Here is a 22,955-nt window from a genome sequence, read left to right on the forward strand (position 1 = left end):
ATTAATCCGGCTGGACTTCACGGCTAAGAAACTGGATATCTGCAAACATTTTTTTTTAGGATGCTCGGGAGTTAGGAAGTTTTAGAGGCAGTTTTTCATACCTCTTGTATCTTGCCATTCAGTTCTTGTACCAATAATTTAGTTATTTGTCAAATGTGTTGCCTAGTTGGCCTTTTTAGAAGGTGAAAAAATAAAACCCTAATTAATATCTATGCTGTTTAATGTAAATGTTGTGTTTAAAAGTCCTTGTTGTATTTCAGAACTGAAGGTTGTACAGAGAGCGCAGCTAAAGTTTGGTTCTGCTAAGAGTAGTCACCAAGCGTAGCTGGTCAGTAAATCCCTTCAAAATATCAGGCTAAACCATTTCTAATTTAATATGTCTTAACATTAAGGATGTTAACCATTATTTTTTTGTCAAATGTTTGTGAAAATAATAATAATACACAAATGCATTTCTTGTCTTTCAGCAAGGCTTTGACGTTTTTACCAATTAGCCTAATTAGCCAAGACACTGTATTGTTTTCATCCTGTAATCAAATGCAGTGAGTCTATACTCTCTAAGCATAACAATAAGAGAGCAACAGTATGCAGTATGGGCTGAATGTTAACACTAGCTGTTTAGAAGTAAAATGTTAATAATGACAATGATCCCAAACATAATGCCATGCATGCATGTTTGCAATGCAAACCTTGATAAAAAACAAACATCTAAGGGAACACTATGAGTTACGGATTGGCCTCCCCAGAACCTCAACATTATTGAAGCACTGGGGGATCATCTTGACCTAGAATGAAATAAAAGGCAGCCAACATCCAAAGAGGAGTTTTGAATGTCCTTCAAGAAGCCTGGAAAATGAGAAAGCTTTGCTAAAAGAGTTCAGGAAGTGTTGATGTCTAAGCTACTTTCAACTGCTTGCTTGCCACAAGAGGACACCACAGCAGGTAGCTCTGCATGTTTGATTTCACAGAGTTTTTATGCTAGATGCCCTTCCTGACACAACCCCAAGGGGCATGTGTGTCTCCAGCTAAAATCGAAGCAGAGACCTTTCTGTTGCTAAAAGAATGTGTTAACTACTACACAACTGGAGAACAAAACTGTTCATACCAAATATTGACTTGTTAAAATTGTATAACCTCTGTTTTTGCCTTAGATACTGTGTCTTAATCTGTTTTTTACATGTTTCATGTGACTATGGAGCAGCTAAAAGTAGTTCGTTTCATTCACTGCACCTATTTCTCATTTTCCTAGAAAATGCACAGTACTGTAGATGAAAAGCAATTTTCAAAGACACAACAGTTTGTCGTGTGGAGACATTCATTTCAATCCAGTTTGTTTTGCACAACACCACAACTATCAGTCTCTTATTGGAAGCAGTGCTGCAGACTGCCCGCACAACACGTCTGCCTTTGTTTCCACTTTGATCATCCAAACGCTCTCCTGACCCACTCTAATTTCTCTGTTCCAATGCCTTGTGATTTGCGAGCCATCCTGCCGTGGCTTCCATGACGACACATAATCGCTTCAAAATGTCCAATGACACAACAGCGTGAGACTTGCCCAGCCTCCAGTTTCCTGCCTGCTCTAGCCTGCAATATCATTAACCAGGCACCAAAGCCACTCTATCGTGATTACCTACCTGATGTGAATACTTATTATTTTTCAGGACCCTTTGTGCTTTACCGAGATCAGCGAGTGTGCTTGTGTCATTGTGTGAGTGGGTGTCTGCAGGCGAGAGTAAGTGTTTGCTCCTCATGTCAGTTTGTGTGTTTATGTGTTGGAACCTGAAAGTGAATGATTACACTTCAGAAGAGTTACTGCACGATGCCCGCACTCGTGCAATCGGATGAAGAGTGCGGGGTCAGTGACAGACAGAGAGAAGCGGAGATGGAGCAAAGACAGGGGTAGGCAGAATTACGGTGCAGCCAATCGACAGAAGCAGGAAAACAAGTTGGCAGATGACTCTCTGTCCTGGGGTGAATTAATGTTCTGTTGCTTCCACTCTCCATTTACTTCACTCTCCACCCCCTTACACCTTATGTGTCTGCAGTCTCATTTAAATGTTTGTTTTATTACATCAACCTGAAAGAATTACAAATGGAGAGCTTTGAAAGCAGTCCGAAGATAGCGAGAGGTGAGGTCAAAAAAAGGGGGGGAGGTGGAGGAGGAGGAGGGACAGCGATCAGCACACGTGGAGAAAGACGATGAGTTAGTTTGGTGAGACGGGGGACGGGGATGGGGGGGTCGAGACAGGCTAACAGGAATGGATCGCGCCATAACTGATTAGATATTCTATCCACAACAGCGCTAGCAGCAGGAGCAGCAATAGCAATGGGACATCACGACTCAGCACGCAGATATCCTGATATTACCTCTAAATGTCCAGGGCCCTCCAGTTTCTTAAGAAAACACATGCAGAAGTACGCATACGCAATGCAGGAAGAATGACACACATATTTGTAGAGAAATACGCACAGAAAGATCACAAGTTGAAAAATGAAGGGTGCCAAAAGGTGAAAGAGGGAAGTTTCCATGAGCTGGGAGGCTATTCCTGAATGCCCTTGTATATATTTTGGCTCTGGTGTTGTTGTGTCATGTCTCCATGCTGATGCAGCATGTTTAAAGATGGATGTGTGTGTGCGTACGTGCGTCTATGCTGATGCAGTGTATCCACAGATGGATGTAATGGTGGCCTCTCTGAGGACAGAGAGACATTTAGAGGAGACGTTTCAAGGGAGGACCTGCTCATGAATATAGCCAGACAAAGTTAATAGCTGCTGGCTGCGTGTGTTCACTCCTCAGTTCATGGCAATGTGCTAATAAAAGTCTCTCTTAGGCCAATATGTGTGAAATGTTATATATAGCATATCCTGCTTAGTAAGACCAGACAATATAAAAATGGATCTGCAGAAATCATAAGAAACAAACAGAAGTATAAAAGTCACCGAAAGGTGACTTTGGGGTCAAACTGAAATTCGTATCAGCTAGAAAATCAGCAAACACTGTCTGGTATGTGACTTGTTCTGTATACTTACTTGGTAAAAAAAAAAAAAAAAAATACAGTCTAATTTATTTCACTCTAATTTTCTGCAGTTAAACAGCCCTTGACATAAGTGTTTTTGCCACAGAGTGTAAGGTCTAATGGGAATCACTGCTAATTTTAGCAATCTAGGCTAACTAGCTTTCACTTCCTTAATTTTTCAAAGTGTAATGGGAGCTCCCAAATGCCAGGACACAGCATCTGCTAACAATGCTCACCCGTGACTGCCCAGCAACTGATTACTCAAAAAAAAGCTTGTTTCCTAAAATATGTTAAATATGCAAAAAAGCATAATGATTGTAGACTACTGAAGTAATTACAGTGAAATGAGCAAACAGCCTGGAAATGAACTAAAAACTGCACTCAAATTAAAAAACAAAAAATGTAAAATGAAATAAAACTAATGTAAAAATATTACACCATAACTCTGGTCCCCTGAAGGCCAAAGATGACACAACAAAGACGCTTAAATTTTGTCCATCGTCTAACTAATAAAGCCCCAGACGAACAAATGTCTCACCAAAATATGATGAAAAGTGATAAAAGATAAAATCGCTGTGTGTGAAATGGAAATGAAAGTGTCTGGGATGCCTGTAAGGTAAAAAAAAAAGAAGAAGAAGAAAAGGGAGAAAGGGGGATGGAGGGCGGGATGGGTTGAGTAGAGACAGATTAACAGAGGTAATGAGAGGAGAGGATGAGAGCGAAGAGCATGGCAGGAGAATACAGATACAGAGCAGATTAACTCTGTCGGAGTACGTTTCCTTTTCAAAGAGTTCTTAGTCAATATACTGCATCCCTCTGTGGACTACACACTAACACACACTCACACCTCTACTTCTGTTTTCTGCCGGGCTCTCATCTCAATATATATTGCCTAGCCTATTCTGCTGTTATCTGTTCTCGTTGCTTTCCTCTCACCTGCTCTTGCTCACCCCTTACATTTTTGAAAACATTTTCAAGGACTTTGAGGTATACAGTATAGCTATGTAGGTCACTATACCTTCCCAATGCTGCTGGCTTGTGTGTCTCTGCAATGTGGCGATGTATGTGTGACTGTTGAGTGTAGCTTTTAAACACTGATCGCTGTGACAGGGACACCAGGTGATCAGTGCGTAAATATATTTGTATATTGCAAACTAAGCATACAGTATTGATTCAAACACTAGAGCTTTACAACACAAATACATCAGCGTTGTTGGTTCAGAGGATAATGAGTTTACCAAAGCTGGAGTGGGTTGTTTTTCCTCTGACTATCTTGCATGAATTATTAAGGTCCTTTGGGCAACTTTAAACAAACATAATGATACTCCATCTTATTTGATTAGAATGTGTTTCTTTAGTCCCCACTGGTTGGTACATCAAAGTCTGTTTTTTTAAGTAAGGATTCAACAGAAATCAGACCTTGTTGTAGACTAGAACCACATTCCAGCGACTCTGATAACAGCTGACCTTTTTTAAATATTAAAATAAGCTTCTGTGCTTTTTTTCAGTGCCTACGAAGCTTTTGCTTCTTACAAGAAAATATTGTAATAACCTCACTTGTTGCTTGCGCCACTCTATCACTTCCTTAATGCACTTGAACAGGCACTCTGGTGTTTATGGCGGTAATAACACACATCACCATTGGTGTGATGATAGCAAGGGATTCCCTGTGTTATCGCAATAATACAGTCACCAGATCTCAAGGACACGTGGAATCACTGGTATAATCTTAACCTTTAAAGGTTTGCAAAATGAAACTTGTGTGCGGCACATTTAATATGCATAAACAGTGGCAGGACTTTATTAAGCTCAGACAATAACAGCACATTTACAGGCCAAACTTTCAGTTAAGAACTTGGCTGCGTTGGGTCTAACAAACAGCATCTTGGAGAATATACTTCAAATGCTCTGCTGAATGAAAAGATCCAGGAAGGAACGGCACTTGTATGCTCAGCTGTAGCCCGTCTGGTTCTCCGGCGTTTTATGTGACACATCACTGGGGTTTGGCTCGAGTGTGACATGAACATCCCCTGGATTGCCAAATCTAAATATGTCCTTACCTAATAAAAGTCAGACCCCACACTGACCATAAAACTTGAGACAAAAGGATTGCAGTACTTCAAACAGTGTTTGATCTTTCATTGCTGAACTTTCTCTTTGTCTATGTTGGTTTTCTTTTGCCTTTTTCATTCTGGCAACTATAGTTTTGAACACAATGAGCAAGTCAAATTAAATCAAACCAGTGCCCCTCTATAAACACATTCTTTATAAGATGTTTTTTCTGGCTTTGTACAAAGAGTCAGAATTGAAACCCCTGCTGCCTGATTGGTTAATTACCATAAATCATCTAACAGCCCATTATTCAACATTACATCCGAACAAAATTGCTGACAGACTGTTAAAATTGTGACATACTATATTTACACTATACGTTTGACCAACTTGAATGTAGGCCACCAAATTACTTGTAGCTTGGTGTAACATGCAAGTATGTTTACTCAACCAAAACTATTAATAATAAAAAGAAAAATATTAAATTGTGCAAGAAAGAGAGAAGGACTTGACAGCACGCACTATGCTGTTTTTCACATTTATTCACCACATGGCAAAGAAAGGCTGCAGATTCAGGACAAAACGCCCTTGAAGTTTACTCAGTGAAAAGGTGAGGAACAATTACAAATACACTCAACCTAAATAGAACTTTCTTTTCTCTTCACCATCTTTCATGTAACATTTTTTCTGCCAAACCTCAAGTTCCACCAGCATAAATAAGGGAAGGGCAGAGAAAATGCATTACTTATACAACATTTAATGCTCCCCTCTTATCACAGAATTTCCTTTAAAAACTACTAATATATGTCTGTGAGGACTTTGAAGTTTTTGTGTGTGTGTGTAATGTTGTTTTCTTTGAAACAAATAATTTGATAATCCTCAGCGGGCTTGTTAGAATTCATGTAAATACAGAATAACAATATATTCCGTACAAGATGAAAAAAATCTTCGTAGGGAAATTGCGATTATAAAAACTCCCGCTCCCCAAAGAACAAAACTAAACTTCCTCATGTTTCCTGTTAAAATAATGTATTTTTAAGAATAGAACACATTTTCAACAATGTATCATTTGGTAACTTTGAAAGTAGCTATTCAACACACACAAGCTTTAAAGGGATCTAAACTTCTTATAGAAAAAAGCCAATTTACAACACTTATAGTGGAATCAAGTTTAATATTTTAAAATAAATATCAAACAGCCAATTAAAAAACAGAAGTTTTAATGAGAAGAAATTGCTGAGGAAGTCAACTCGCTGTCAGATAATTTTAGCACAGTCATCAGTAGCCAGTCTGTTATACTTCAGCGAAACCCCTTTGGCTTTTTTGGCTCACGCTCACCTGTTTCCCATCACAGTCCAATGGTAAGTTTATTGTATTTCGTCAGCTTAAATGCCCCCAGATTTGCTTTTTATTCACTTGCAGTGAAACCAGCTTTCTGTCCAGCTGCTAATAGCAACAAGCTGTTGAATTCCTTCAGCAGGAGACAAAAGAAAGAGCATATCCCACTGTTTTCCATTCTCTCAAACAGTTACGAAAATACATTGTTTGTTCAAATCTTCTGAAACGGACTCTTTAGCACACGTGAGTACATCCTGATCTGGCATCTCTTTTTGTTTAAACATAAATAATTTTAAGAGTAGAGGTTATACAAGGTCACTCCCATGCCATGACATCTAAAGGTGAATTCAGCAACCACTCTCTTCTGCAGAGTTTCTGCACCAGGACAAGGCATCAAGCTACTTCTGTGCTTGGCAGGCTGAACTGAGAAATTTTTCAATACGACACAACTGCACACAAAGTCAAAAGTGAACACCAACTCACAGAAACTCACTGTTAAAAATGAGAACTCAGGTTGTAGACATGTCTGGTACGTTTGAAAAACTTGAAAAAATGACCTATTAGAGAAGAGTTTTGAGTATTTGAACAAAGTGGTAGGTGCTGTTTGATTTATTATCGTAGACAACCTCTAAACAGAATGATTGAAGACTGATAAAGAAGCATTACATTATCAGTACTTCTTCCAATAGCAAATTAAAACTAAATAAAATCATTTTGAAGTTGTGCTGTGTACCTAGACAGATTCCTCATGTCTTTGCAAACATCGTATTCTTTGTTACTTGAGTTACTTGAGTCCAGGCCATGAGGTCAGTCTCACTGTAATATCGGTCAATCCTAAAGAGCCTCTGCCTCTGACTCATTTCCTGTCCGCTTTTATCACCCCATCCTCTGTTATACGCCCCGTAAATGGAACTTTCCACCATATTCACCACTGACAAAAACCTATTTTTGTGACATTGCTGAATGGCTGAATGAAGTTTAGGTATAAATAGGTATAAATAAAGGTATTATCATAAGAGACCAACTGGTAAGAATTCACAAGGCTCTGATGTGAAAATAAAATGTGCATTTACTGAATCTGAGAAAGACTTGATTCAATACATAAAGAAGATCAAATTAAGGAAGCTATCCATGTGTCTTTCTATTTCTCCTGCTACAAGTCCTCCTTTCCTTTGCTAGCCTGCATTGTAAAAGCACTGAAGGGCAGGTGGTGTGAAAAATTATCCTGAGGTGGGAAGCCACGTTTACCACCATCCATCCCTTTACTCCTATTTTTCCATCCACATTCTCCTGCCTGTCCTTCCCTTATCCCCTTGCCCCTTCTCCCTGCCTGGCTATGTATTATGAATTCATCTGCAGATAAAGCAGATCTATCATTCTGTCATGAAGGCAGGGAAGGGAGGTAGACTGTGGAATGCCCTGGCACTGAAAGCAGGGAAGGGCTGTGTGCATAGTGCTATGCTTCCTTGCACATTCCCTGCTGCGCCTGCTCTTGCCCTCTCCAGCTCTGTCTGTCTGTTCTCATGATCCATGCAAGGCCCCAGCTGCCCCCCTTATCCATTCCTGTCTTACCTGTACCAACTAAACCCACACAAGCCACCTTAGCTTCAGCCAAACAGCCCATAACTGTAATAACACAGTGCCTGGCTTAACAAGAAATCCATCCCCAGGTATAAACCAAGGCCTGGACTGCTTGACTGACTCTCAGCTCAAGTCTCCAGTTACACAGAATAACACCCTTCTTGCCAATCAGATAGGGGACAAATTACAAGACGTGCACAAGAGAGTACACAGAGCTCTAGGATCCAGAACGACTGTGCCCACTGGAGCCAAAATATAGAGATTTACCTCACCGATAGCTCTGCATTCAGCACATATAAAACATATGAAGTAATGAGAAAGCAGTTAGAGGCATGTGTGTGCATGTTGTACATTTGTCTTGTGTACGTTTACTTTTCTGATCTTTCGATGCAAAACAACCTCTCAGCCATCATGCTTGGCTCTCAGCCACTGGCCAGCCTTTATACCCAATCTCGTTAATGTTGATGAAATAAAAAATAAACTGTATGAGTGTTTATAACATTTTGCAGCATCAAATTTAAGAATACATCCATCCAATTTTCTTAACCAATCGAATTCCTATCCCAGCTGTCATTGGGGAAGAGGGTGAATAGAAACAATCATTCGCTCTCACAGTCATACTTCGAATCATATTTAACTTAACGTGTTTTTTGACTGCAAGAGGAAGAACCCAGCCATCCGGCCAATCAAACCCAAGACGTTCTTCCTTTGTGACAGTGTGAATCACTGCACTGCACTTCATACGTGTGTTATCAAAATCTACCTCCCTGACTGTCTTATTTTCTCTTCTTTTTCTTTAACTAAGTTCACATCTGACTTTGTCTCCTTGAAACTGTGTTTTATATCAAAAGAAAAATGCCTGAATTAAATTATGTCAGCATCTTCTTATTAAATTAATAACATCTGAGATATCAGTGCTTTTGTTGGCGTTTGTTCCCCTAGAGCATCTGCATTGCAGTATACAGAGTATATTGTCAAAATGAGGTGTTTATTCTTTAACTATGCTAACATTATGGCGGTAGGGTAAGTTTTGTATCTTCTTAGTGATTTCCTCCAGATTCACCAAGAAGCAGATGTTTCTAGTTTGGACTGAACATTGTTTGGACTGATTTTGTTCTATTTGTAAAAGTATTAACATTCCCATCAGTCTCAGCTATACTTTGTGTTTAGTTGGCAAACATTTGTATGCTAACATGCCAAACAATGATGGGGGCAGCTGTAAAGCAGACACATTAAACATCATCACTAATCTTAGCATGGCTCTAGATTCAGTTCCACTCAAAACCGGCTCAAAATCAGAAACCTCTCCAACCACAGTGGTTAGCTGCCTTGAGCTAACATTCATGAGTCAAGATGCAAAACCTCTCCAACGTCTCCAGTCACCAGAATCAAACCTTTGTCCTCTGTCCACCTTTTGTACCACTTACACTTACAACAAAAGCAGTTAAGCTTATTGCAAAATGTAGTAAGTAAAATTGGTTGAAAGCCTGTAAACAGATTTGGTGACAAGCTACACTGCGACATAAATATCCGTGTCATTTCTTCTGGAAGTTTTAATCAAAACTTCCAGAAGGAGCCTAGATTAAAAAGCCTAGGGCGTTTTAATCTCTTTTAAGCATCGGATAAATAATTCTCGCCCCATTTATTATACCTTAATATATGTATTTGTGTTTTCTTCACAACTTCTCAGTCCATTCCATTTTCCTCCCTCTTTCCATCCACTCTGCCGTTTGATTTTTCTTCCCCTGTCTCGGAGAGAGGAGCTGCATAGTGGGAGTGTGTTGTCTCAGTGCCAGGGCAAAAATAGACAGTAAATTACAGAGCCTTCTGAGAACACCCCACTGTGCTGCATGACCTCAAAATAACACACACAGACATGTACCCACAGACTTACATACAAACGTGAATTACACAGTATGCTGTCCTACTTCTCTATTTCCCATGCAGCCTGTTGATGTGACGATCACACAAAATCTTTTGCAACTTTGTGCCAACCAACAGTCCTGCACCGGAGTTATGCGCCTGCAAAGGAAACTCTGAGTCTGATTCACAGATGTTAATGCGATCATGGTCTCATCTCAGCTTACCCTGACACACAAACATACTTTTAAAAATATTTATACAGATCTATATGCATCTATTGCCAAAGTATAACCAAATGTAGTCATAAGAAGCACAGCAATAAAATAATATTTTATGTCTATTTTATAGTCGAGTTAAACTGATCAATTCTCCAAATACGTCTGTTTACAGGTTTTTGCACTACGAATTCTCAGACCACCCTTGTCAGCAGCATAAGCTCAAAAAACCTCCACAAAAACAAAAAAACAGGGCAGTGCTGATTGAACATCACAGGTGTTTGTCATACTCACCTTGAGAGAGTCAAAACAGGCAATGACTCTGCCATTTTCCACTTGACAGCTCTTGGCAGGGTGGGCGAACTTGCACTCACTGTCTGGTCGTGAACAAGTTCCTCTCTGGAATTCCCGACAAACCTCCAGTGTCAGCCACTTTGTGTCCCGGATCGGTGTCACATTCACCGCCATTTTAAACCAGGAAGGAGGGGTCGATTAAGAGTAATAGATATCCAGCAAATGCAGTTATGTCTATTTCTGTATGTTTCTAATAACACTGAGGCAAATGATGAGAAAGCACAGATAAAGGACATGGGAAAAAGGCAGACTTTACAGATTTTCTCCCCAGGGTCTGACTCTGAATTTAAGCCTAAGAGGCCTTGCTGTCGTCTACCACCTGTGGCCCATCCTAAGAGTCTGTTTGGGGCTCCTTCAGCACCTGTCACCCAGGGCTTAGGCTGCTGACGGCCAGAGAGACCTGCTTTGTAATCGCTCTCTTTCAAACACCCACACCATGCACACCAGTTCTCCCTGTGCCTTGCTTGCTCCTCAGCTAAACTGTCAGGTGAGATGAATGGCAAAACACATTATCGATCGAGTTGGCCCGTGATGAAAAGATGCATGGCTGGAGGAGAGAAGAAAGCAGGAGAGGAGGAGGAGGAGAAGGGGGGAGAGGGGCCGGTGGAGGGGACAGCAAAGAGACAATCTTCTTCTGCTAAAACGAGCCGATAAAAACGCTGTGTCTTCAGTATCGGCCTCTGTCTGCGGAGAAAGGTGGCGTGTTTGACTTCCACAGAGGAGGTCTGAGTGGCATGGGTGGAGAGAGGTCTGGCTGGCAGACAGAGGAGGAGATGGAGGGGAGGAGGGAGGTGTCAGTAATGTGGAGACAGCCTCAGTGGACGAGGCTGGCAATCATGGCAGTCCTGGTGCTCGTGGTGTGGCTGGCAGCTCCAGCAGACGTGGACAGGCGCAGAGGCACACGCGGCTTCAGCGGAGCCAAACAGCCACAGGGGTCAGCGAATGAAGGCACTTCTCTCTGTGGAGAAGGAGGGAAGAGTATCAGGGTAACAGCGCTTATTGCACATACATGCTCACAAACACAAGGCTAATACTCTTCCTCTCAAAAACACACAATTGGATTCAGACACAAAGCCTCATTTGAACTTGCCTCCCATTCATTTTGTCGTGCACGCTCTCTCACAGTAGCTCTCGCAGACACTACCAGGCTCTCAGCTGGAAAATCAAACACCACATTGCTAACAGGAAAGCTCAGCAAAGCTCAAGCATTCAGCCACAGACAATTTATTTCAAAAGTCGACCATGAAGAAGAGAGAGGGGGGAGACAGAAAGTGGAAGAGGGACAATTATGTTATGCATCTTTGTCTGCATCAGTATTAATTAACATTTAGAATTAGCGCCGTAAACAAACAGAAAATAATGAATGACAAGTCAACGATAACAATACAAAGAAAAAAGAAACACAGTAAACAAAAATCAAGTAACTATACTGCAAAATACTGCAGCCAGTACTTAAACGCAGCTAATGGCGAGCACTCGAGTATCAAAGTATTGATTAGTGATTTAACAATCGGCCCATCCCCAGTAAGATTAAAAGTAGCCTATCAGCAGGCTAGACAGTCCCAGCGTCACTGCTGGAAGGTTGCCGGGTAGGACAAACAAGGCAATGACTTGATAAAGGTCGGTACAGAAGAGGGAAATATTTGGGACATGCTTCTTCTTTTTACTTTTGTTACACTCATTCCTGCGTGATATTTAAAGCATTTCATCTGAGAAAAAGTGGTTGCTGAAAGAACATGACTGTCCCTCAAATCTCCAACAGCTTACAGGAAGTGCCCCAAAACCTACATCCCACCAGTGATTACATCACTTCTAGGTCTCCCACACTTTAAGAGATGAAATGTTTCTGTGACCGTGCTATCATGAAACAGTGGTATGAAGTTTATATAAAGCATCCAACTAGATAGGAGTCCTCTGGTAACTTCAAAATGACCTTATTTAGAGTGACCTCTCAGTCAGTCTCACCGTGGCCTGTGATTCACACAGAGGCTCTATTCCTAAATATGTATTCCTGGTATTAGGTAATGCCTCTTTAACTCCAAAGCATGGTATCGTTTCAGTGGGGTTAAATTAGCATTTATAGTGTGTAGAGGAAGAAAACTAAACCAGAAAAAAACAAGCAAATCAACTCACCAAAGTCTGTGTGGATAGATATTAAGTCTTAAACATGACTTTAAAACCTACTCTCAGGTGGTTGTACTAAATCATTTATCTCACTGGGCTGTCACAAAAAAACCCTTAATGATGCCAGATATTTAACAGTAAAGGAACATCAAGGACCAGCTTTTGTCTGATTTTTAATCAGTAGTCTAGCAATGTGGCCAAGAGTTAAAAATGTCAGCTTGAAGAAAAATGAAGAGGTGCATGACTTAGGAAGGGAAAAAGTATAATAAAATGAAAGTACTTGGTCAAGCATTGATTGCTCCTATTTGGGCCAGTCACATCGTGAACTACTTTTTCAGCCCAAAGCTGATATTTTGGGCAGTGCGGATATGTGCAAGTGGCAGCAGAGTGAATAGAGAGATGACTGCTGCTTGCCAAAATTAGTCTTTTACATCACCCACTCTTTCTTCCTGACCTTTCTGGTATACAACATATATTCAAACATTGTTTTTTTTTATGCTGAAATCTCTAAGACACACATGCCAAGATGTGAGTCAGCACTTCCTGTATGCAAACAGAAGTACAGGAAGTACAGCAAAAAAAGAAAATTAAATTAAAATTACAAATTAAGCATCAACAACTAACAATTCAGGAAAACTTAAGGAGATGGGAATATCACTGTCTACAATCAAGAGAAGCATTCACGAATGGAAACAAGGAGGCTTTACAACAAGCTGCAAACCGCCGGTTACATTCAGGAACAGGAAGCCGTGCACCGAAAAAAGAAAAACAATTCTTTGGACAGATGAAACTAACAGAGCGATGGGAGAAGAAAAGCACAGAGATGGAGAGAAACGGTTTATGACCTGAAGCACACAGTAACATCTGTCAAACACAGTGGAGGCACCGTTATGGATGCTAGTGGAATCGAGTCACTAGTGTTTATAGATCATGTGATTGCTGATAAAAGCAGCAGGATGAACAGTGAAGTGTACAGGGATATACTCTCTGCTCAGATTCAGCCAAATGCTGCAAAACTAGTCAGACAGTGCTTCACAGTGCAAATGAATAACCCTTAACATACTGCTATAGCAAACCCAAGAGTTTCTTAAGGCAAAGACATGATATATTCCTTGGTGTCCTAATCAGTCACCTGATTTCAGAACATCAGAGCATGCTTTTCAATTATTAAAAGTAAAACTAAATGCACAGACGCACAAGCAACCAGCATCTGAAGGTGGGTGCAGTAAAGGCCTGCAAAGCATCAGAGAGGAAACACAGCAATTACTGATGTCCATGGGTTCAAGACTGGACATTCATTGACAGCAAAGGATTTTCTTTGAAATGATATAAAATGATGTCCGCCCAATTACGTTTGATCATCTAAATGTGTGGTATAAATGTATGAAATGGCTCTAATTCCTAAACATTTATTGCAAAACTTTTGTTAAACCCCTTAAATTAAAACAGAAAGTCTGCTCTTCCATCACATCTTGACTGTTTGATTTAAAATTCAAAGCATCACGAGGTCAAGCAAAGGCTTGAAAGAGAATTCGTAACGACTTTGGAAAAGAGAACCAGAAAATCGAAGGACCCAACTAAATGGTACAAATGCCGTGGGTCCGTTGTAGCTGCTGGAGCTGAAACTAAAATATTGTGAAGATGAACTAGAAAAAGCACATCCAAGATACTTTAACTTGTTGTTTTTGTTTGTTTGTTTGTTGTTTTGCAGGGTATATAAATGTGGACATCTGAAAAAGATTACCTCATTACCACGGTTGTCATTTTAAAACGCTGAATCTAAAACATATAAAATAGAATAAAATGCTTGTCACACTGAGATTAGTTGCTCATCCTGTCGATTTATATTTTCCCTTCCCGCTGTGGAGATGATCCAGTGTACCTCAAGTCTTTATTAAGGCATTCAGCGTCTGTGACTGAAGTCAAATTAATTAATGATAATCCTGAAGTCTGGCAATACAGCAATGCTGAAACTGATGGTAAACCTCAAATTTACTGTACTGATGTATGTATTCACACTATTTATTTGTAGCACACTCTCTAAACCCATGAAAGTGCTTGGTACTAACTAATGCAGATTCTAATAAAACAGCATAATATCCATAGCTCACCCACGAGAATAATAAACTGTTGTATGTCTAAAACATATCATCACATCCACAAGTTATAGTAGGAAATGCACCGGTAATTAACATTTACACGATTTGTGTAATCATTTTTTTCCTCGAACAGCTTCCTAAAGCCATTATCTTCTTTCCTCTTATTAAAGATGCACTAGTGCATCCGATGGTAAGCAGTGTGACAAAGTAGGCACTGAAGCACCTTTCCTTAGTATTTACAGAAGTCATCTGTCTCGTGTTATGGCTGCCACACAGACGCTTTCAGTTTGAACCTTTCCAGAGCAAAACCTTCACTTTCATGCAATGCAGCATACGTTTCTCCAAAACATCTATTATCGGTGCCTTTATAAGTGTCAGCTATCCCATGTGCTCTGATGATATTTGAACTGTGAGCCAAGTGGATATGATGTCATATTTAAATTTGATTAGCCAGACTACAGGACAGTATTCTTCATAGGACAGTTCCTAAGCCTTGCAAACATTTCCAGTGCAGAATCATACCCTGTGAATTAACCACAATAGCTGTGCAGCATTCCTACCAACGTTTCTAAGGGACATATAACAATTTTTTTTCTAAATCCACATTAAAAATTCAAAGTTTAAACATTTTTTATTGTTTTAATTTATTAAAAGTAGTTTCAAAAGTGTAAATGTCTCACATGCACTATATTATGTTTATAATTTTTATAAGTGTTGATCAGCATGACCAGAAAATGGACAACAGTTGTACTTTTCTGCAACCTAACTAAACAATGTAACACAAAATAATGGAATCATAACTGAAGTGCATCAAAAACTATATTCCCACGTGGGGGATGATCCTGGGTCTCCTGGTTAAAAGTCTTGTTTTATTTGGTCTAAGCACAGAGGACATGAGACATCAGAGCATAACCAAAAGTTCAGTTGCACTGAACTCTAGCATATGCTCATATAAAAGGGAATATGCCTCATTTGCAAGGCTGCATGGATAAAAAGAAAGCAAACAGAGAATGTACATGGATTTGATTAGACAAACTTACCCTTGAGTCCTAAGGCAATGGCATGCTAGTTTTCTGTTAAGAGTTATGCTTTGGGTTCTGGAATATCCTAAATGAAACAGCTATGACAAAATAATATAGATGTAATGGGGCTCCACGTTTACATGCATTATTAGTGCCAGTTCCACACCGGGGAGGGAGTGAGGCACCTTAGTCGACTCTCACCTCAAAGCAGGATTAAAACTAAGAGGTAACAAATGTGAGAAATGACTCTGGCACAGAGGAAATATATAAATAAAGAAGTCATCAATAAGCATCTTACCATGTGTGAATAATGCATGTGGCCATTTCCCATAGCCTGAGGCAGAAGATATTATTACACCATCAGATCAACTAGCCAAAGTAATAAGTTGGAGTGGAAAGGGAGGTGGAGAAACCTGGGGATGTTACACTCCCACAAAACACCCCGATTTCTTCGAACCCCAAACAGACACGTGCAGCCCTACACACACACACATAGAGTTCATTAAAAAGAATAAAATACTGGCTATATACTCTGTCTCATTCCAGGCCAACCCCAGCTGTTGACATGTGGTCAGCACAAAGCAGACTGTAATGCCGAGTGTCACCAGGGTTCACGTATCTCCTCGTTTAAAGAGAGCCATCTGATCTTGTGTTAATCTGTCTGGTAAAACGGTGCCATTCATTTGGCCCAACTCTGCATTATTTCATGCATATGACAACTGTCCAGGAAAAACACACTGATTTAGCTCAGAGAGACACCCCTGCTGTGGAAGTACTGACTACTAAGACCCCCTTACTAACATATCTGCAACACTTTTATGATATTGCAAAGGTAACACTGATTTGGCAACTTCTTTGAAGAAAAATAAGACTCAACAAAAATAATATCATGTTATGTCTGTGAGAAGCTGCATGTAACGCTCAAAATGGAGAAATCTGTGACCCCATGAGCTACTCAGCCTAATTTGCCTCTGGGGACAACAGTCAATTTTTTTTGTGGCTTTCTGTTATCCAAATATTTGAGTCAAGATTTCCATTTTTGTCCTCTGGTCATTGTTTCCACATCCAGATAAAGAACAACAAGGTAATAAAAAGTTACAGCTCATGGTTTCTGAACGCTCTACCCGATTTGCTTGCCACACATAGCTTTTATCTGCATGCAACCACAGCCTGCTCACACGTGAAAAACTCAAGGTAGGCTACAAAAACCTGAAAATATTCATATGCAGAAAAAAGATTCATTTGTTAAGTAGCTATTGGTAGTAGTAGAGACTAATCCACTATTAGCTAGAATTGAATGAAAAGATCACCAAATTTATTGGAAGTGATCCTGAGCTGCACACCAATATCAACTAGCAGTTGTGGCATTTCACATAAAAACGCAAATGTCACCCTGCAGGTGGCACCACTGGAAAAAGTCAGCAGGGTTCATCCTCTGGGCACCGTAAATGTCCACGTAAAATGTCATGAGACTTAAATCAGGAGTTTTTCAGGAAGTCTGAGCCAAAAATGGCAAGCCAGCCAAAAAAAACCGAAAGACAGGCCAAACAGAAAAACAACACTGCCATTTGTAGCATAGATATAACTAATTATACATTAGTAGCTCAGAATGATGTCAGTGCTATTTTTTATATAGTTGCATACCATAATATTAATTTGGACTGTGGAGCATAACACACATGAAACTGAGCTGTTAACTGAAGCAACATGCAGCCCTGCATCTGAGAGTAATGAACAGACAAAAAGAGGAAGAATGATGAAAGTTTTTGTGAACGCAGGCCAGAGATCTGAGTCATTTATTCACCTTGAATGACTTCCAGAAAAGGTAAAAAAATAAAACCAAAGGTGAAGAAAAGAAAGCTAGAAAGCAGGTTCCTTCATGTTTGATTTCCTACGGATGATCTACCAAACACAGTTCACTGAGAAACAGAAGCTTGCTGGAAACTAAGAGAAAATAATATGCTTGAAAACAAAATTCCCCAAGAGAGTCACAGGGTAAACTCTGATCTACTAAAGTGCCTTCGGAGTTGCTGTCTAGCATTTGAAAGGTCTTCTTTGTTTACGCAGTAAGTTGATGGTTTAGTCATTATTTAAGTGTTACAAATTCAGCCAAGAGCTCAGAATCTGTTTTTTTATGCTCCTCCTCTTTGGATTTTGGGAATACAGCAGGTTAGAAACAGGGATTTTTATCTTTTGGCTCAAATTTAATTGTTCAGTAAGTTTACACTGCAGGTATTAAGGAAGAAGTTGCCCTTTCGGGCCATTATGAAAATCATACATGTAAAATGGTTAACGTAATTTTTGGGATGTACCAGTGATGCATTTCTTAAGTACTTATAATGATTTTTCGTAGCTTACTGTAGATTCAAAATGTTCTGTGGCGTAAGAGGCGAGAACTGGGAGAACTGGGTTCCTACTGTGTTAACAAAAAAAAGAGGAGGGGAAATTCAGTAATGTGAGAGGTTAAAGGGCGCTGACTGCAGCAGCAGCAAAAAGCAGATGCTGGGCGCTTCATATTACACCGCATCACCGGCTGACCAGGATATCATCTATAAACGACCTGAGCTGCCCTTTATACTGATAGGCACATCAGGGAGAGTCTGTATGGGGTGGGGAGGCTGCAAGAGACAAATAGAGTAAAGGAGACCAAAGGTGGTGACAGGAAAAGGATAGAAGCTGGAAAGGGATTGATAAGAGGCAAACAGGAGCAATTAGTACAAGTTTGTAAGAGACAGAGGTTGGTGTCTGGTAGTAAACAAAGATCCCTGAATATTTTCTCTTGTTGCAGGGTTTTTTTTTAAATATGTTCAAGGAAAATCAAGGTGTGAACTGGAGGTCCTTTTAATGTCAGCTCTGATTTTAATTTTCCAAAGGGCCTGTATTTATTTGTAAAGTATTTTTAACCTCCAACCTTATTTATTTGTTTAACTTCTCATGTTTGTTGTTATTTAAGTAAACAAATTCCACTGATACGCAAGAGGAGGAATCAAAGGGGAAAGCAGGGAGGGGAAAAAGCCGAGTTTTAAAAAGCACGTCTGGCATTCTGCTGTGATACCATTTCAACATTTCTCATCTCTCTTCATTTCTCGTACCCTAATCTCCACCTGTTCTCCTTTTCTGTTTCTTTACACATGCATGCTTCGGTGTTTCACTTATTTTTCTCTCCCCAAGTCTTTATTCTTCAAACAAATCTGCTCGCCTTCTGCTAAGTTGCACTCGCAGTATCATGTGACATAAACAACTCTGTGAACGTGGCTAGTCTTTTAATAGTAGCTGTCCTCGTTTTATTCGCCCACTGTCTCAGCCCCCTCTATCTCTCCTTCTCGCTGTCTCTATACTCATTCCTTGTTCACACAACACCTTATGCTGCAGTACCACAGTAATGTGCTGCAAGGTCACCATCGCCACGGCAACTAGATAAACCATGCTTAAAGCAAGGACAAAGTGGTTAATGGTGTCAGGTCCAAGCTCATATCATAGCAATATAAGGGAAAGACACAGAGTTTTCAAATGACACTGTGACATCGGGAACGGCCACTGGGCTGTCCATTAATGAGGCTGCAGTGGTTAGGAGCAGGGGTAGCGCAACGGCAGGAGACAATGCCTGTATATATGCATATAGCTTTGCTGCAGGAGTGTCAAGCATAAGGTCCGGGGGCCAGAATCAGCCCGGCAAAGGCTCCAATAAGGACCATTGGATGGCTGTGGAAAATGTGAAGGACATAGATTTTGGACTGGTAACTGCAACTTTTTGAGTTTTAGACAAAGTTATTAACTTACAGATTTCTGTCATTTTATTTCTTACGATACATGTTGACAGATTTCTTTAATTTAATACAACAGCATTTCAACATCCAAACATTCTCTTCTGCTTATCCTTTCCATGGTCACAAGGGGCTGGAGCCTATCCCAGCTACTATTTTGCAAGAGGCAGGGTACACCCTGGACAGCTCGCCAGTTTGTCATAAGGCTAACAACCACTTGCACTCAGATTCACACCTAATTTGGAATGACCACTAACTGCATGTCTGTGGACTGTGGGAGGAGGCCGTAGTTTTCAGAAAGAACCCACACAAACACAGGGAGAACATGCAAACTCCACACAGAAAGGCCAGGTGGTGGAATTGAACTCAGGACCTTCTTGCAGTGAGGCAACACTGGTCTGGTCTTTAAACCACACATCTATTCAAGTAGTTTCAAAAGTTGTTTTGGTTATTTTCTGGCCCAGAATGGTGCATACTATTTAAATACATTTTAATAATGGAAATAACAGATATTCTGTGCTGCAAAATTGAAATTTAATGTGATATGACTTAACACACTTGATTAATGGTGTCGTTTCTGACCTGTTTTGGAATATTGCATGATGAGGGATTTTGTTTTCTGAATACAAGTTATATTGAAGGTTTACATGCAGTCCTAATTAGAGAAAAAACTAATTTCCTCTATACGAAAACATCAAATGTCACAGTGACAACGAAAAATGGATTGTTGCCTTCAGATGATCCGCAGTTCTGCAGCGAGAGTGCTGACAGGGACTAGAAAGAGAGAGTATATCTTTCCCATATTAGCTTTTCTTCATCGCCTCTCTGTTAAACTAACAATCACATTTGAAACTCCTCACATACTATAAGGTCTTGAATAATCAGGTCACATCTTATTTTAAAGACCTCATAGTACCTCGTTCTCAGACTGCTGGCTTACTTGTGGTTCCTAGGATATTTAAAGTTAAATGGGAGGCAGAGCCTTCAGCTTTCAGGCCTCTTATGTGGAACCAGCACCCAGTTTGGATTCGGGAGACAAACACCTTCTCTGCTTTTAAGATTACGCTTAAAAACTTCCCTTTTTGATAAAGCTTAAAGTTAGGGCTGGATAAGGTAACTCTGAACCCTCCCTCAATTACAGTACAATAAGCTAAGGCTGTTGGGGACTTCCTATGATCACTGAATGTTTTTTTCCCTTTTATTATTAGTTAATAGATTAACTATTACATTAGTTATTATTAATGTCTGGTTCTCCTCCATAGTGTGTCTTCTGTCCTCTGTCCCGCCCCTCGCTGTCCCTCCCTGCGCCTGGTTCTTGAGGTTTCTTCCTGTTAAAAGGAAGTTTTTCTTCCCAACTATCACCAAGTGTTTGCTCAAAAAGGATCATTTAATGGTTGGGGTTTTCTCTGTATTATTTTAGGGTCTTTATCATAAAATATAAAGTGTCTTGAGGCTACTGTCGTTGTGATTTGGTGCTATTAAAAAAAACTTTGCATTAGTTTCTCTTTGATTTTAGGCAAGAAAAATCTGATTTGGTCTCTTGAATGAGTGAAAATAAAGCCTTTGCTTGGTTTCCCTTCCTTTCAAGCTGCTAGATGAACAGTGATGGGCATCTTAGTCATGCACAAGTGAACTCAAATACCTTGCCGGGGGTATAACTGAAATTATAAGGCTCACACATGAACCCTGTCAAACAAACGCAATGTCCCACTCATGCAAGCTGGAGATTTGATCTGACAGTCTTCAGCTGAGTGTTAGTCATTGTGGAATGATACTCCATTATGATGACGGTTAGACAGACTGTACCATCAGGGTAATCTTATACCTCATCCTGATGCCGAGTTTGCGACACTCATACACACACACATTAACACTGAGACAGCAGGCCTGCATCAGCTAGAGGAAACACAACTGTAGTGATAAACGTAAGGTCACCAAGTGCATTTTTAATCAGGATACTACCATATAGTGATACGTATGCATATGAACATCAACTATCTCTCGTGCACTCTCTCTAATTCACACACACACATTAACCACACAGTCTGTGACTCCCTCCTTTAGCTGTAAGACAAACAGAGGGGAGGGGAGATGACAAGGGGCAGTCAAGTGGCACGTGTGCAAGCTGTCGTCTGCACTGTGGTATCAGCACAAGTGTTTAAAGAGCCTGACATGCACATAGACAGAAGGGGTGAGGCACTTGTAGCACACTCATATGACTTGGGATGTGTGAGATCATACAGATTTCATGGTTAAGATATGTGGTTTGGTATGCTACACAGGGAAAGAGGATTACATGCAGTCCCCATGTACACATATATTCAGTGGATGTACACATTGTCTTCCTCCTTCACTGCAGTACGGCTACTTTGCTGTGGTGATGCCAGCCTGGTGTAATGCAGCAGCAGCAAGGGTGTCACTGAGTTCATGGACATAAACCAACCCACTGCCAGACCAGTCTGCTCCTCTCAGGAATAGCAATGGAGGTGGTGTGTGTATGAGTATATGTGTGCAAAAAAGTGTGGGTGGGAGGGTAGATTGAGAAAGATTGGAAAACGCTGAGAATGAGAGGAAGAGTCACAGACCAAAAGACAGATAGAGACAGTGAGTGATAGAAGAAGATGTCCAGGGGATATAGATTTAATGGCTGGAAAGGTGGAAGACAGATGCTCATGAAAAAGGGCCCTTTTTAAAGGAAAAAAAGCCTAAATTGTAAATTCACTTGGCATCTCAGCATGTGTCATTTCAAGCACAGGGCCATTTTCAGCAAACGCACAAACACAATCGATGTCATTGACATGACTGTTCAGTTTAACAAAGTCTGTTTTGCTTTGAGACATGTCAGCCTCGAAAGACAATACAGGCAGACAGGTGAATGCAAAAGTTATAATAAAGAAAAGCGACACAGTTAAAGTGACAGACAGATGGAAAGACAGGTAGACAGAGGAGAGGGAAGGTGGCATGGCCTGAGAAACATAAGAGATATTTTGCAAATAATGAGAGGAGTGAGGAAAATGTTTCAGCCAGCAAAAGGTGCAAAAGGTAGAGCAAACTGAGAATTATTTATGAGCTACTTGGCTGTGGAATTCCTTTATAGAAAAAAAAGATTAGTAACTGTGAGATGATCACCGATTAGGAATGGAAGTCTGAAAAAGCTTAATAAAGTAACGTAAAGTTCAGTAGATGAAGATTATTAATGCTAATGATTTGACCTTCTGGGACTTTTTTCCACATCCAAGAGTCTGGCATTTTTGATCAAATGAGGAAATACCAAAGAAGTGGTGCTCTCAGAAGAAAATATCACCACCACACCCACATACGAAATGCAGGATCCATGGCTTGTCATCAGATCAGCAATTGGTCAAACATGGGGATAATCTGTACTCTTCAGCTGTCTCTGACCAGCGATTCTGTTTGACACCTTAATCTGTAGAAACCACAGAGGGCTGCTCTATGGAGCCAACTGTATTTACTATAGATTACATCTTCCACTAGTGTGCATTAGTCCGGTGACAGCTTTGCA

General features: G+C 40.3%; 1 protein-coding gene across 15 annotated transcripts in view; it reads right to left on the reverse strand.

Annotated features, from left to right (window-relative positions):
• The window catches only part of LOC116323575 (muscleblind-like protein 1), a 68,396-nt gene that overhangs the window by 33,836 nt on the left and 11,605 nt on the right, over positions 1 to 22,955 (reverse strand). For 13 of the 15 annotated variants that reach the window (XM_039622479.1, XM_039622480.1, XM_031743933.2 and 10 more), the window contains one exon: positions 10,364 to 11,381. The exons of 1 other annotated variant lie outside the window; for it this stretch is intronic. In XM_039622479.1, the coding sequence (XP_039478413.1) occupies positions 10,364 to 10,537 (174 nt within the window). In that variant the 5' untranslated portion in view covers positions 10,538 to 11,381. One more of the 15 variants, XM_039622487.1, reaches the window with a different exon arrangement.

Source organism: Oreochromis aureus, linkage group 14 (assembly GCF_013358895.1).
Source record: "Oreochromis aureus strain Israel breed Guangdong linkage group 14, ZZ_aureus, whole genome shotgun sequence".
NCBI lineage: Eukaryota > Metazoa > Chordata > Actinopteri > Cichliformes > Cichlidae > Oreochromis > Oreochromis aureus.